Below are 17,687 nucleotides of genomic sequence, written 5' to 3' on the forward strand. Positions count from 1 at the left end.
ACATGGAGGCTAAACAGTATGCTACTAAACAACTAATGGGTCAATGAAGAAATCAAAGGGGAAATAAAAAAATACCTAGAGACAAACGAAAATGAAACCACGATGATCTAAAACCTATGGGATGCAGCAAAAGCAGTTCTAAGAGGGAAGTTTCTAGCAATACAGTCTTAACTCAGAAAATAAGAAAAATCACAAATAAACAACCTAACCTTACACCTAAAGCAACTAGAGAAAGAAGAACAAACAAAACCCAAAGTTAGTAGAAGGAAAGAAATCATAAAGATCAGAGCAGAAATAAATGAAATAGAAATGAAGAAAACAATAGCAAAGATCAATGAAACTAAAAGCTGGTTCTTTGAAAAGATAAACAAAATTGATAAACTTTTAGCCAGACTCATCAAAAAAAACAGAGAGAGGGCTCAAATCAATAAAATTAGAAATGTAAAAGGAAAAGTTAACAATGGACACTGCAGAAATACAAAGAATAAGAGACTACCACGAGCAACTATATGCCAATAAAATGGACAATCTGGAAGAAATGGACAAATTCTTAGAAAGGTACAACCTCCCAAGACTGAACCAGGAATAAATAGAAAATATGAACAGACCAATCGCAAGTACTGAAATTGAAACTGTGATAAAAAACTCCCAACAAACAGAAGTTCAGGACCAGATAGCTTCATAGGAGAATTCTATCAAACATTTAGAAAAGAGTTAACACCTATCCTTCTGAAACTATTCCAAAAAATTGCAGAGGAAGGAATACTCCCAAACTCATTCTATGAGGCCACAATCACCCTCTTACCAAAACCAGACAAAGATATCACAAAAAAAGAGAATTACAGGCCAATATCACTGATGAACACAGACACAAAAATCCTCAACAAAACACTAGCAATCCAAATTCAACAATACATTAAAAGGATCATACACCATGATCAAGTGGAATTTATCCCCAAGGAGATTCAGTATCTGGAAATCAATCAATGTGATTCACCACATTAACAAATTAAATAATAAAAATCATACGATCATTTCAATAGATGCCGAAAAAGCTTCTGACAAAATTCACATCCATTTAGGATAAAAACTCTCCAGAAAGTGGAGGTGACCATACTACCCAAGGCAACCTACGGATTCAATGCAATCCCAATTAAAATACCAAGGGCATTTTTCACTGAACCAGAACAATCTAAAATTTGTATGGAAACACAAATGACCCCAAATAGCAAAAACAATCTTGAAAAAGAAAAACAAAGCTGGAGGTATCATAATCCCTGACTTAAGACTATACTACAGTAATCAAAACAGTATGGTACTAACACAGAAACAGACACACAGAACAATGGAACAGAAAAGAGAGCCCAGAAATGAACCCATACTTATATGGTCAATTAATCTACAACAAAGGAAATATGAATATATAATTGAGAAAAGAGAGCCTATTCAATAAATTGTGTTGGGAAAAGTAGACAGCTGACATGCAAAAGACTACTTTGTCACACCATATAAAAAAAAACTCAAAATGGATTAAAGACTTAAATGCAATGCAAGCAACCTAAATGTCCATCGACAAAGGAATGGATAAAGAAGGTGTGGTACATATATACAATGGAATATTACTCAGCCATAAAAAAGAATGAAACAATGTCATTTGCAGCAACATGGATGGACCTAGAGATTGCCATACTGAGTGAAGTAAGTCAGACACAGAAAAACAAATATTATATGATATCGCTTAAATGTGGAATCTATAAAAATGGTACAGATGAACTTATTTATAAAACAGAAATAGAGTCACAGATGTAGAAAACAAACTTATGGTTACCAGGGGGGAAAGGGTGGGGGAGGGATAAATTGGAAGATTGGGATTGACATATACACACTACTGTATATAAAATAGAAAACTAATAAGGACCTACTGTAGAGCACAGGGAACTCAACCTATATGGGAAAAGAATCTAAAAAAGAGTGTATATATGTATATGTATAACTGAATCACTTTGCTGTACAGTAGACACACAACATTTTAAATCAACTATACTCCAATAAATTTTTTTTTAAATAGACTTAAGTGTTAAGACCTAAAACCATACAACTTCTGGAAGAAAACATAGGCAGTATGCTCTTTGACACTGGTCTTAGCAATATTATTTTGGATATGCCTCCTCAGGCAAAGGAAATGAAAGCAAAAGTAAACAAATAGGACTACATCGAACTAAAAAGCTTTTTTTTAAAAAAAGCTTTTGCATTTGAGGGTATTATGCTAAGTGAAATAAGTCACACAGAGAAAGATATAATATCACTTATATGTGGAATCTAAAAAAATGCAACAAACTAATGAATATAACAAAAAAGAAGCAGACTGACAGATATAGAGAACAAACTAATGGTTACCAGTTGGGGGGGAGGGGCACTATAGGGGTATGGGATTAAGAGGTACAAACTATTACATACAAAATAAGCTACACGGATATATTGTACAACACGGGGAATATAGCCAATATTTTATAATAACAATAAATGGACTTTTAAAAATGATGATTCTTATATTGTACACCTGTGACTTATATAATATTGTACATCAACTATACTTCAATAAATAAATAAATAAATAAATAAAAAGCTTTTGCACAGTGAAACTATCAACAAAACAAAAAGGCCATCTACTGAATGGGAGAAGATATTTGCAAATACTATATCCATTAATGTGTTAATATCCAAACTATACAAAGAGCTCATACAACACAACATTAAAAAAAAGCCCTGGTGGCACAGTGGTTAAGAATCCGCCTGCCAATTCAGGGGACATGGGTTCGAGCCCTGGTCTGGGAAGATCCCACATGCCGCGGAGCAACTAAGCCCGTGCGCCGCAACTACTGAGCCTGTGCTCTAGAGCCCACGAGCCACAACTACTGAGCCCGAGTGCCACAAGTACTGAAGCCCATGCGCCTAGAGCCCATGCTCTGCAACAAGAGAAGCCACCTAATGAGAAGCCCGTGCACTGCGACGAAGAGTAGCCCCTCTCGCCACAACTAGAGAAAAGCCCACATGCAGCAACAAAGACCTGATGCAGCAAAATAAATAAATTTATTTTTTTAAAAAAACCTATTGAAAAATGGGCAGAGGACCTGAATAGACATTTTTTCAAAGATGACTTCAGATGGGCAACAGCACATGAAAAGATTCTCAACATCACTAATCATCAGAAAAATACAAATCAAAATCACAATAAGGTATCACCCCACATCTGTCACAATGGCTATTATCAAAAAGACAAAAAATAACAGGTGTTGGTGAGGATATGGAGAAAATGGAACCCTCAGGCACTGTTGGTGGGAATGTAAGTTGGTACAGCCAGTATGGAAAACAGTAAGAAGGTTCCTCAAAAAATTGAAAACAGAACTACCATATGATACAGTAATTCTACTCCTGGGTATTTAGCCAAAGAAAATGAAAACACTAATTCAAAAAGATATATGCACCCTTATGTTTACTGTAGCATTATTTACAACAGCCAAGATATGGAAGCAACCTAAGTGCCCTTCAACAGATGAATAGATAAAGAAACTGTGGTATATATACACAATGGAATATTAGCCATAAAAAGGAATGAAATCTTGCCATTTGTGACAACATGGGTGGACCTAGAGGGTGTTATGCTAAGTGAAGTAAGTAGACAAAGAAAGACAAATACTGTACAAGTTCACTTATATGTAGAATCTAAAAAACAAATGAAAAAACATAATGAAACAGAAACAGAGTCATAGATACAGAGAAAAACAGGTGGTTGCCAGAGGGGTGGGAGATGGGAGGAATTTAGAAATAGGTGAGGGAGAGGTACAAACTAAAAAAGAAAAAGAAAGAAAGAAATGAACATTGAAGCATAGCCTGAAGAATATTTTAAAGAAAAGAAAAGAAATTCCCAAGTGTCCAAGTAGAATGAAAATATAGTTACATCTTTCCCTAGTTCAGTCTGATTCCTTCTTTAGAGCTCAATTTAAATGTCACTATCTCTGGGAAGACTTCTCTGAACTCCAAAGATAGATAGTTCTCTCTTTTGTACATTCTCAGAACACAGTATATTTTCCATTCACAGCACATATCTCAAGCTGGAATTACTTTAGTTTTTAAAGCATATAATTCTTTTCTTTGTTCTACTAGGGCATTCAGTGCAAACATCTAACAAAGTTCATATCCCACTAAATTATGCTTAGTTCTCCCCCAGGGGAAGGTATGGTATTAGAAGTCAGATACTCTTTCTTTTTATGGTATAATATCATACAGTGCTGTACTTTTAAAAATTGGGATTATAAGGATGATCTTTACTATCTTCATTATACTTTTATCTATCTTCCAAATTTTCCAAAGTAAATTTCTATGGAGGCAGAACCTTGGTTTCCTAAATTTATGGTCAGTTATACCACAAAAATAAGCTTCCTTATATTGCATCAGAAATTAAGGTCCAAGCAGGAACTTATCTTCAAAATCATTTAATACAATAAGAAATTTTTATTTATTAGTGCTTAGAATAAAATAGGTTCTCAATTATTTCTTGAATGAAATAATGTAGCCCATTAGAAAGCAGCATAGCTGAGCTAAGCTGGTCCAGTTTTCTTTGTATTATAATTCAATTTATATAACCTAGAATTCAGCCATATAGAATTCAAAACAAAGTAGGGGGACTGGAAATGGTATTGAACTAAGACTGAGAAAACCTGGTCCTAGAAATAACATTTTACGCAGACTAGTTGTCACCATCCTGGAACTCAATTACAGCATCATTTCTTTTTAAAAAAAATTTAATTTAATTAATTTATTTTTTACACAGCAGGTTCTTATTAGTTATCTATTTTATACACATCAGTGTATACATGTCAATCCCAATAGCCCAATTCATCATACCACCACCACCACCCCCTGCCACTTTGCCCCCTTGGTGTCCATATGTTTGTTCTCTACATCTGTGTCTCTATTTCTGCCTTGCAAACCGGTTCATCTGTGCCATTTTTCTAGATTCCACATATATGTGTTAATATACGATATTTGTTTTTCTCTTTCTGACTTACTTCACTCTGTACGATAGTCTCTAGATCCATCCACGTCTTTACAAATGACCCAATTTCGTTCCTTTTTATGGCTGAGTAATATTCCATTGTATATATGTACCACACCTTCTTTATCCATTCGTCTGTTGATGGGCATTTAGGTTGCTTCCATGACCTGGCTATTGTTAATAGTGCTGCAATGAACACTGGGGTGCATGTGTCTTTTTGAATTATGGTTTTCTCAGGGTATACGCCCAGCAGTGGGATTGCTCTGTCATATGGTAATTCTATTTTTAGTTTGTTAAGGAACCTCCATACTGTTCTCCATAGTGGCTGTATCAATTTACATTCCCACCAACAGTGCAAGAGGGTTCCCTTTTCTCCACACCCTCTCCAGCATTTGTTGTTTGTACATTTTCTGATAATGCCCATTCTAACTGGTATGAGGTAATACCTCACGGTACTTTTGATTTGCATTAATTTGATCTGATTTGATTTGATTTGCTCTAATAATTAATGATGCTGAGCAGCTTTTCATGTGCTTCTTGGCCATCTGTATGTCTTCTTTGGAGAAATGTCTATTTAGGTATTCTGCCCATTTTTTGATTGGGTTGTTTGTTTTTTTAATATTGAGCTGCATGAGCTGCTTATATAAAGATTTTTCTTTTGATGTGGACCATTTTTAAAGTCTTTACTGAATTTGTTACAATATTGCTTCTGTGTTATGTTTTGGTTTTTTTGTCCCCAAGGCATGTGGGATCTTAGCTCCCCGACCAGCGATCAGACCCATACCTGCTGTATTGGAAGGCAAAGTCTTAACCACTGGACTACCAGGGAAGTCCCTACAGCATCATTTCTAATGGAAGAGAGGAGACGCAAAAAGCCAAATAATCCCTGCCAGCTCAGGGACTCTTCAGTCTATAAAACAAGATATCAAGATACCTTTGTTCATCAGACTGTCAATTTTTGACTGGCCATTTCCAAATACTGTTCTTTTGAGGCTCTGAATTAACATGGTTCTGTTTCTGACTTTGTCCAGAGAACCAGTTTTGTCAACTTTTTTTGAACAATAATCACAGAACAGGTAGGATATTGCAAGAAGTTAACAAGGGTTGAACAAAGGTCCCCTGGGAGATAACTTTCCCCCATGATGCTTCAAAAGCACAAACCTCCCAAATCTGACAAAAAGCCCATCTACTTACCCAGCACTGCTTCCTGATCACCTTGTACCTCTCTGGCCCCAGTGTCCTCTGGTCTCAGTCTGGGCTGTCCCTGCAACAGGTTCCAAAAGGATCGTGAGATTTACCAAAAACAAGGAGAATTTGGTGATGGCCAGAACAGGGGCCAGAATTTTCCTCAGTGTCCAATTCTATGATCATCTGGGTTTAAGAAACTAGAGCCAACAAAGCCTCAGACTCCACCAGCTCAGCTGAGGGTGAAGTGATGTGGTGTGAACAACACTGAAGCATGATACCTCTTGCCATGCTTCCCACCCTGTAACTCTAAGGCAAGTAGTCTAGTCTAAGCCTAAGTTTCCTCGACTGTACTGACCTCACAAGGATATGGTGAGGCTCAAAAGAAATAATGGGGCTTCCCTGGTGGCGCAGTGGTTGAGAGTCCACCTGCCGATGCAGGGGACACGGGTTCGTGCCCCGGTGCGGGAAGATCCTACATGCTGCGGAGCGGCTGGGCCCGTGAGCCATGGCCGCTGGGCCTGCGCGTCCGGAGCCTGTGCTCTGCAACGGGAGAGGCCACAACAGTGAGAGGCCCACGTACTGCAAAAAAAAAAAAAAAAAAGAAAGAAAGAAAGAATGGATATACATTTTGGAGCTCTAAAGCCTTGTATACGAATAAGGAATTTTAGATGTCTACAGAATTTCACGCCTGGGAATGACTAAAACTACTGTTTTGCCTTATGTCCCTTAATAATTTTTTGCCCATTCCTCATATTTCAGCAAAGATTTAAGGTCATATTTGAGTGTCCTCAAAATTTAGGCCAACCTATGACTTTATTTGTAGTTTAGGCAAAGGAGCACTAGATGGGGCAATTCTTTTCACTCAATTCCTTTAATCATTCTAATTGGTACAAGATGGATGAATTACCCCCAATTAAGGAGCCAGGCTGAATTACAGTACTCAGAACCCTCCAGCCTGTTTAGTGTTCCTCAAACGATCCAACGTACTTGAGCACCATGGAGCCTGTGTCCCACAGAATGGTTTAATCCCCAAGTCCCTCTCATAGAACCAATGGGCTCCAGGAACCACTTCCTTCTTTCCACCCGTAGAAGTGTGTCCAGCATCACTCACAGTTGATCTCTGCGTTTGCTCTCTCACACAGATCCTTTAGGTTCATCTTGCCAAAGATTTTGAGAGCCACCCCCCAGGCCTGCTCTCCTGGATGGTACTTGTTCATCAAGTTAGCCAAATCCTCCCGCTTGGCCTTCTTCACTTCAGACAAGGGTATCCTGCAGGATCCAGGTTCCGTGGTCTCATTCTTTAGGAGTGACTTGAATCTATTTAATTCCTCTTTGTTTAGCTCCTCCAAATACAGTAGCAGCCCCAAATCAGAAAAGAAGGAGGAAGATGACAAATCTGTCATCTTGTCCAGGGATCAATATTCAAGCTTCAGTGGGGAAAAAATAATCAAAAGAATGTGGAATAAATGGGGCCTATGGAAAAGTAAGTTTAGAAAATGAAATACCTCTAAAAACATATATTAATTCAACAAACCTGTATTGAAGCCTACTGTATCAGGCTCAGTACTGACTTCCTGTCCACTGTTATACATTTTCTATCATAAAAACATTCTTCTAATATAGACCAATCTATGATTCTTCCACCTTCCCAAGAGTTACTCCCAGTCCCACACTTATGAGCTGTAAGAAGTAAAGAAAGGCAATTCATCTCTCATTACTCTTCTGCAAAGCAAGGATATCAGAACCAATCTCAGAGGACTGTGGTATGGATTAAATAAGGTAGAGTTCCTATATCAACTGGCTCAGAACAGGCTCCTACTAAGTATTGGCAAATTTCTTCATTCTCTCTCTCCCCCACCAACACCCAACATACATCTCAGCCTATAAAACGTTGTTATTGGGCTTCCCTGGTGGTGCAGTGGTTGAGAGTCCGCCTGCCGATGCAGGGGACATGGGTTCGTGCCCCGGTCCGGGAAGATCCCACATGCCGCGGACCGGCTGGGCCCGTGAGCCATGGCCGCTGAGCCTGCGCGTCCGGAGCCTGTGCTCCGCGACGGGAGAGGCCACAACAGTGAGAGGCCCACGTACCGCAAAAAAAAAAAAAAAAAAAAAAAAAACGTTGTTATTGTACCCCCATCATTACTCTTGAAGCACATGTGTCACCATTGGCATATATCACCATTTACCTCTTGTCATGTCATCTCTGGTCACAAATCCATACTAGTCCCTGAAGATCTGCATTCTTAGCTCACAAGCTACTTTCACATCCACTCCCCAACACCACAATTATTCTGGGTGAGCTCAAAGTTAAAGCCCTTCCCAAACAGCATTCTCGCCCACCTCAACCCCCATGACCTCATTCCACTCTAGCATTTCACTCTGATGCTCTCACTTATACTTTATCATCAGCAGCTACCCAAACTCTGCAGAGTCCCTTAAATTAATTAAACTCTTAAACTAATACCTTCCAGTTAATAGAGCAGTTTCATGCCTTCACTCCCATGGTGACTGTTCTTCAAATGCTATCAAATCCTAGTCTTTTGAGCCCTCTGTTTTCCTCTTATTTATCAGCCATCTTAAGAGCCTTATTCAGTTTCTTATTTAGCACGGGTACTGCAATCATTTAAACCGTATCTTCAAGTTCCTCGTCTCCTCTTCAGTGATTTGCCTAAAGAGACAGAGTTGGTAAGTGGTACAGCTAGAACTCAACCTAGATCTTTCTCCAACCCCCTCTCCTTTCCAGCCTTTCATATGCCACCCCCTACTCTTGCCAATGGGATTGGATAAGATTGATGGGACAAGTAAAAATGTACAGAGGGAGATTTTACTTCTTAAACAGAAGGTGAATTATCTGAAAATTACAAAGTAAATCAGGAATTTCTCCTACAGTAACCTGTGAGCTATCGGCTGTTTTAGGGTTTTGTTTGTTTTGACTGGACTGCAGAAATAATCTAGATTATAGATTAGGATCTGACCAAAACAGGTTCCATAGTAATTTTTTTTTTTTTTTTTTTTTTTTTGCGGCACACGGGCCTCTCACTGTTGTGGCCTCTCCTGTTGCGGAGCACAGGCTCCGGACGTGCAGGCTCAGCGGCCATGGCTCACGGGCCCAGCCGCTCCGCGGCATGTGGGATCTTCCCGGACCGGGCACGAACCCGTGTCCCCTGCATTGGCAGGCGGACTCTCAACCACTGCGCCACCAGGGAAGCCCAGTAATTTTTTTTTTAAAGAAGAAAAAGGAGAAAATTTGAGGAAACTTCAAAGGAATACTGAAATTCCTCCAGAACATACAAAATACGGTAGGTGAGGGAAAATGTGACATGTAATATACAGTTATCACTGCATGGGAGCCTATCTTTTCTTTCTTCTTTCCTGTAACAAAAGAAGGTGGCTCTAGCCCCTTTTCTATAGCTCATTCCTTCACCCCTGAATCTCATTAGAGTCAGGAATTATTAAGGGACTTAATCCATCAGAAATCTCTCTTCACTTCTCTAGCCTCAACTTCTCCCTGTCCTCTAAGTCCTTCCCATTAGCATTGAAACACGCCCAAGTCCACTTTAGTCTTTTACGAATGTTTCCTTCACTTCATATCCCCTTCATCTTCAGAGTCAAACGTCCTCAGTCTTCTATACTTTACGTATTATACCTCCTCAGTCCCCTGCAATCTAACTGTTGCTACCACAATTCCACTGAGATAGCTCAGACCAATGACCACCCTTTTGTAAAACCCATTTTAAAATTCAATTTTCATATCTGTAAGCAGGAAAAATAACAGTACCTACCTCCACAAGGACTGGAAGATAACACATGCACCTAATTTACAGGGTGCCATACATATAATACTATTTTAACAATGCCTTAATTGTTGATATTTTGTCCCCCCTTGGCTCTCATCATATCCCATACTTCCTTCATTTTCCTCCTGCCTTTCTAGGTGAAACTTTGAGCCAAGATCTGTAAGTTCTGAATCCTACTGGGTTTCTACTATATGATATCTACAACTCTGACAGAGTACATTATACTTTGGCTTCCTTCCCAAAGGTTTTATGCTGTTCTTGAAGGAATTTTTTTTTTTTTTTTAATTTTGTGGTCTTCCTTTGTTTACATTTTTGGGAAGAGGAAAACAGATGTTGTCTGGTGTGGCTCCTCTTCTGCAATGGCATTCATAAATTCCAAAATGTTCTGAACTAAAATGGGAACCCATGGCCTAAGAGGATCTACTTCAATTTGCAAATTTATTGATGTAAAATTTTACCACCTATAATAATGAAAAGATATTTGTTCAAAATAAATTATTCACTCAGCACATATTAATAATTACCATATTTGTTGAGGATCTACTGTGACAGGTTCTTTATGAAAATTTTCTCTAGTCCCAAAAGTTTGGTTTTATCCACATTTTACAGATACAGGGACTCAGGAATTAAGAAGCTTGCCCAGGTTACAGAGTTGACAAGTAGCTTATCAGACTACAAAATTCATTCTCTTTCTACTAGGTACCACTTGCCTTCTAATTTCACTTTATTTTCCCAGACACTGGGAATTCAGATTTAATGAAATCTGTGTGGCTATGCTCTGATATCTGACCCCGTGCTGAACACCGGGCTAGGGGAAAGGGAAGACCTCTAAATATATAATGGCGGTCCTCTGAGCTCTAGCACTTCCAGAACACAAAGGAAGGAGGAATTCTTTTCCATAAAGGGTAGAGATGAGAAGGTCTTGGAGAAGTTACATTTTATCTAGGAAATAGGATATTCCCACCCTTTTCATACATTCCTGTCTGATTTCCTTTCTTGGGCCACTGTAATCTCCTATAGCAGTTTCTCAACCTCACCACTATTAATATTTTTTGCCAGATAATTCTTTATTTGGGAGATACTGTAAGTGCATAGTAGAATGTTCAGCAGCCTTCCTGGCCTCTACCCACTATATGCCGTTAGGACCCTCAATCTCCCACAGTTGTGACAAACAAAATGTCTTCAGACATTGCTAGATCTTCCCAGGGCAGCAAACTGCCCCAGTTGAAACCAATTCCAAAGCCTTACCCTCTACTGCTTCGTACACAACTCATCAGCCCTTCTCTATGACATTACCATAACAAATCAAAGAAACAGAGTAGATAGCTCAGAAAAAGGCATTCCCATGAGATTGTAATGTATGACAGAAGAAACATCATAATTGGGAAGGGAAGCATTCAGTGTAGATTATTAGGACAACTTGTAAACCATTCAGACAAAAATTAGTATCCTCAGAATAAATCTCAGATACATAAATCAGAACATTGTTAATACTTCAAACAAGAGGGCGGAAAGCAGAGCATATTCATTACGCCTTAGAAAAGGAGGAACTTACCAGCTTGGACACAATAAGGGAAATGATCAAGAATCAGGAGATATATTGTTAACTATGTTGAAATTAAAAATTCTTGTCCATAGGAATTCAAACACAAAAGGTAAACTGAAAACAGCAAATATTTTTAGGAAATTTGACAAATAATGAGTTGAATTTTAAATTAGTAAAACCACTTTAGAACTGTTGGCATTAACTAGTAAAATTGGAGATACGCACCCAGACCCAGATCTTGGTTTCTAATACCATTCTCCAATAAGAGGAATGAGGGCTCCTTGGAGAAACTGCTGATTCTAGAGCTGGGAGTATACAAACTGAGTCTAAAGCTTCTTGTTATGCCAGAAAGTAAGGAAAAGAAAAGGATGAGGTAGGTCAAAAAGATACAAGAACCAACCCAAAAGAGCTCCCAATGGCAAAAGTAAGTAATGTATTATAACCTAAAGTATAAAGCAAATGTTCATAAGTCTGTACTGATATAGATAAATGACTGAATGAATAAATTAATGGGGGGAAGGAGACAAATCTTACTTACAGAAGAATTCCAAATACTTTATGTAGCTATTCCTTCCTCCAGGAGGTGGATCTTAACCCCAGCCCACGCCCACCCAGGAGTGTGGATCATTCTTAGTGATTTGCTAAGTGGAGAAACCTGACAAACTCTGCCCTAGCCTGGTGAGCAAGGTTAATATCATCAACCATAAGTCACTGTTGACAGTGTGTACCACTGATGTGATTTGATGAGAATGGCATATAACCACTGTGATATTCTTCCCCTAAATCCATAATCCCAGTCTAACCACGAGGAAAATTTTAGACAAACCCAAATGAAATGCTACAAAATACCTGGCCAGTTAACTCTCAAAAATGTCAAGGTCATTAAAAACAAGGAAAGACTGAGAAACTGTCACAGACCAGCAGAGACTAAGGAGACAAGATGCCTAAAAGTATCAATAATATGGTATCCTAGAAAGGATCCAAGGGCAGAAAGAGTACTAGGAAAAAAAAGCAGTGAAATCTGAACTAAGTGTGAATTAATAGTTTTAATTAATTGCTTTAGTTGTTACAAATATACGTTAGTAATACAAGATGTTAAAAATAGGGGAAGTTGGGTGATAGGTGCACGAGAACTCTTTTTTCTATAAATCTAAAACTATTCTAAAATAAGATGGTTGTTTTTAAATTGGATTTATGCATACACGATGGCCTAGCAATTACAGTCCTCAGAATATATTATACCTAACAGAAATGTGTGTGTGCAGGTATATGCCAAGAGACATATGAAAATAGCCATAACAGCATTGTTTGTAATTCCTAAGCACTGGAAAAGATCCAAGAGCAAACCTATAGTAGAACCAACAAATAAACTGGTAAATTCATAGAATGAAATCCTATGGAGCAATGAAAATATATGATCTGTAGTTACATGCCACTAGGATGAATCACACAAACATTACTGAAAGAAGTCAAACCCCAAAAGATTATATACCATATAATTCCATTTATAAAAATATCAAAACTAAAAAATAGAAAACGAAACTGGGATACTGTTTATGGATGTATGTGTAAGTGTTAAAGCCATATTTTAAAAATGGGCTGGGGTGAGGAAGTAACTACCATAAAAATCGGTTTAGTGTTACCTCTGCAGGGAGGGAGGGATTTGTAATCAGGAAGCTTCCCCCGGGCTCTTGGGCACTCTACAGTAATGGTAACACATTAGTGAAGTGTAGCATGGTAATAGTAATCTTCTATTCCTTGACCTGGTGATGGTTCACATGGATGGTCACTGGGTTAGCATTCACTAAGATGCACATTTATGTTTTATGCAGTCTTCTATATGAGTTACAGTCCCCTCTAAAATATGGTTTTAAAAAGGTTCATATCAGGGCTTCCCTGGTGGCGCGGTGGTTGGGAGTCCGCCTGCCGATGCAGGGGACGCGGGTTCGTGCACCGGTCCGGGAAGATGCCACATGCCGCCGAGCGGCTGGGCCCGTGAGCCATGGCCGCTGAGCCTGCGCGTCTGGAGCCTGTGCTCTGCGGCGGGAGAGGCCACAACAGTGAGAGGCCCGCGTACAGCAAAAAAAAAAAAAAAGGTTCATATCACCAAAAGACATAATACAAATATATTAGAAAAAGCACTGAAATAAAATGATTGTAAATAATCTTTTCAGACAGGGGGAAAATAGCTAACAAGTATTTCAGAAAATGGTCAAACTTAAGCAGATACCAAAACTAATACAAACCAGGTGATATCACTCCACACTTATTAAAATGGCAAAAATAAACTTTAAGAAACAATACCATATAACGATGAGAATGGAACGAAGCAGATATTGTTAGTGTAAATGTTAATTTGTACACTCTTGGAAAGCTGCAGGTTTCACAGCTCTGGAGAACTTTAAAAATATGCATGACTGTTCAATCAGTAACTTCTCTCTGGGAAATTATCCAATGGAAAGAATTCCAAATACAGAAGAGAAAGTTTTGTGCATAATAGAAGAGTAAATAATTGTCAACAAATAAAAATTTAATGATGATTAGTGAAATAAATGCATAAAAATATGGCACACACTTGAGTTTTCAGCCATTAAAATGATCTCTTCATACAGCAATATGCAACACATGCATGGTTAAAAGCAAATGGTAGGAGCATAAGGATTACAACTAAGGAATTGAAACCTCTGCATAAAAAATAGATGAAATATATCAAAGTATTAACTACTGTTGTGTTTTGGGTTTAGGACAATTTGTAACAACTTTCTTTAATCAGAATACATTACTTAAATACGTGGAAAAATAAAAAGGTGAGAGAGGCAATATCAATTTGTCAAATCTCAAAGAGATTATGAATGCCTGCCAACTGTACTTGAATTTGGAGGGTGGGAGCTCAGTGGAAATCTCTGTGAAGAGAGCAATTTTTTTTTTTTTTCGGTACGCGGGCCTCTCACTGCTGTGGCCTCTCCCGTTGCGGAGCACAGGCCCCGGACGCGCAGGCTCAGCGGCCATGGCTCACGGGCCCAGCCGCTCCGCGGCATGTGGGATCCTCCCAGACCGAGGCACGAACCCGTGTCCCCTGCATTGGCAGGCGGACTCTCAACCACTGCGCCACCAGGGAAGCCCAAGAGAGCAATTTTAGGTCTCTGCTGGGGGAGAAGGAGTGGGAGTGATACTACTACTATGGGTAGAGGGTGACTGACGCAGGGAGCAAATATGCGCTATTCTTTTTAGAACTTTGTTAGAAGAGGAATGAGAGCAATTGGTAGCGAGGAGCATAGAGAGTGCAAAGTTTTAGGCTAGCGGTTTTGTCTTAAGTCGGGCGAGGGGGTTGGAGGCGTCACAGGGTGGAGGAATAATGGCGGAGCCCAGGTGGAGGGAAGATTCTGGGGTTGAACGATAAACACCTGCTCCAGGCAGAGGGGAGAGAACCGTGCCTGAATTCATCAGAACTCTTGACAGTGGGGATAATCATACCACCTGACATCAGGAGAGTTAAGAAACGGGCATTGCCCGCGAGTTAAAGGCTACACTAGGTCTTCACCCAAACTGCACTCATTACCCACGTGGGCACCCCGGTCCCGGGCTGCCCGCCTCCCCAGGTGCAGCGGACGGGAACCTGGGAAGTGGCCTCTCCCGCCCGGTCACCGCCGGCGCCCTCTAGCCAGCACCGTTCTCCACCCCCGGGGTCCTAGCAGCTCTCCTCTTGGGCCTCGGGCCGAGTTTGCCTGCCCTTTCTTGTCTTCCACACAGAATCCGGGCACTGGCAAGACGCTCACGGGATTTAACTTTGTATTTTAGAGCAGGCAAAATACACGCAGAGAAGAGGACGGTCATTCCATACCTTGGGTCACACGGTGGGCATTGGTGGCGAAGGTTCAATTCCAGCGCTGAAAGCCACGAACCCAGGAGGGAAAAGAAAGAGGGAAGGGAGGGGCTCAAGAGTTACCTGCTGTCTGTTGCGAAAGGGGAACTCACTCTTTGACCCTTTACGCCAAAACTCCCTCCGGCGCTGCGAGCCGAGCAAGCGCGCGCGGAGTGCTGGGTGGGCCGCCCGGAATGCTTGGACCCTCACAGCCCGGCCCAGAGAGTCTCTTCCCATTGGCTCGCGGGGCAAGGGGCTGCTCCCACTCTCCCGCTCCCGGCCTGCGTCTTAGACCCGCGTTACCACGCCCTGCTCCTAGGAAAAGATACACTGTTCATTATAGGATCTTCTGTGTGCAGCACACCTTGGGGCACACAGCCTCCTTTTCCGGATAACCAGTAACATGTGGGGAAGAGAGAGTCTGGGAGTTGGACCCTAGCTACGGATGACCTTTCCCAGACAGGCTGACTTCTAATAAGCTGCGTCCCCTATTTCATCCATCCAATAATCCCTATAACTGTTGAGCACCCCCTTCGTGCCTGACAGTTTTCTGGGTCTTCTCTAGCAGGGAACAAAACATTCAAAATTTTCTGCCGCCCCCCGCCCCCAGACCCCCACACCTCCCATGGAGCTTACATTCTACTGAAGGAGTAGAGATAACCAACTGCAGTGTATCAGATGGTGATCATTGCTAAGGAGGAAAACAGTGGGTAAGGGACCTAGTGCTTGGGGGTGGGGGCTAGGAGGTGGGTCCTATCTCTCTTTGGGTGGAAAAGGAAGACACTCTGCGAAGGGAACATTTGCAGAAAGTGAGGGCGTGAGCGATGCAGATGGAGCATTCCAGGGGGAGGAAATATCTAAGTGCAGAGGCCCTCGGCAAGAGTCTGCCTGATAGACATGAGGACATTTGAGTAAATCAAGCATCATGGTCATCATGACCCCGTGTTGACATATAGTTAATGGAATTTCGTCCAAATCCCAAATCTCTTGTGTAAATTTATAGCCTTGGCCCCTCAAAGTTGGCTTAGACTCTAATAAATCCAGCAGCTTCAGCAATTAGAATCGTCTCTCAGATGAGAGACCTCAGATTAAATGGGCAAATGTGTATCCTCTTAGGATGGGGATTACCCATTCTAAAGACCCCCCCCCTTTTTTTTTCCTCTTGACATAGCAAGATTTGGGAGATTGTGGAGTTGTCCATAGCCTCATTTAAGGTAACACTTCTCCAGCTGGAATCTTCACGGAGAGCTTTAAACCTTATTGGCAAAGTAGGAGTCAGCATTCATTGTCATTAAGTAAATGTCCACTCTAGGCAGCAGATACTAAGGGAGCAGGCCTGCTAGTTGGCAAGATGGATCCAACAACCTCAATCACCCAGAAATCAGAGCCTTAGATTGTAAAGATTCATTTAAAAACTAATTCAAAAGGATAACCAACAATGTGAGGGTGAGAGAAAACAAGGTACACTCTCTTGGTTTGGCTCCAGCCTACTATATGGATTGGTTATATAATAGCTCTTCAGGTAATGTGCTAAATATTTTATTCACAAGTCCATACATCTTAAGAGAAGTTATGAATGTTAGAGGTTTTGCTTCTGAAACCATTTCTAACATGCTCATAAAAAACCATGAAATAGAACACATTTACTTCAGGAAAAAATTAAAAACTGAGGAGACTGTTAAAGAAACGAAGTTTTACAAACTGAGTGTCCCAGAACTGTACCTTAGTAAAAATGAATTAGACATTTTTATTTTATTTACATATATCTGACAATATTTGATTTTATGTGAATGCTTACGTTTTATATCATGCATTTTAGTGCAATCTTTTTTGTTTCTTTTTGACAGCTCTCCCCCTAAAAAAAGCCCCGTGAAGAACATGTTTGCCCTTTATTGCATCATTATTAAAAAAAAATTGTTTTGCCTTTTCTCTATTACTTTTGGTAAGATTTAATTTTCCATGCCTTCTTTCCTTTTTTTTCCTTAGTATATGAGCTGCTGAAGCAAGCACCATGCCTTTTTTCCTTGAAAAGCTAAATAATAAAATTGAAATGCAAGTCTTATTAATTAACAACTACTAGGGAAAAGGCATTTCTGAAAAAATTTATAGATGTCTCCACAAGCCCTTGCAACTGGAAGGAGAGACACCATTCTTCTTCATAAAACTAATCTAACAAGGTGAAAAGTGGAAATCAGTAATAGAATATCCATCTTGTTTTGCTGTGCAATAAGGAGATCT

At 40.1% G+C, this 17,687-nt stretch overlaps 1 protein-coding gene across 1 annotated transcript in view; it reads right to left on the bottom strand.

The window, feature by feature from the left end:
* The window catches only part of LOC101281026 (NACHT, LRR and PYD domains-containing protein 14), a 171,617-nt gene extending 162,365 nt beyond the window's left edge, over positions 1-9,252 (bottom strand). The window contains 3 exon segments of the mRNA XM_049713984.1: positions 6,251-6,306; positions 6,308-6,320; positions 7,356-9,252. Coding sequence (XP_049569941.1) covers positions 6,251-6,306; positions 6,308-6,320; positions 7,356-7,647 — 361 coding nt within the window. The 5' untranslated portion in view covers positions 7,648-9,252.
* Between the last annotated feature and the right edge of the window lie 8,435 nt (positions 9,253-17,687).

The sequence above is a fragment of the Orcinus orca genome, chromosome 8 (assembly GCF_937001465.1).
Source record: "Orcinus orca chromosome 8, mOrcOrc1.1, whole genome shotgun sequence".
Taxonomy (NCBI): Eukaryota; Metazoa; Chordata; class Mammalia; order Artiodactyla; family Delphinidae; genus Orcinus; species Orcinus orca.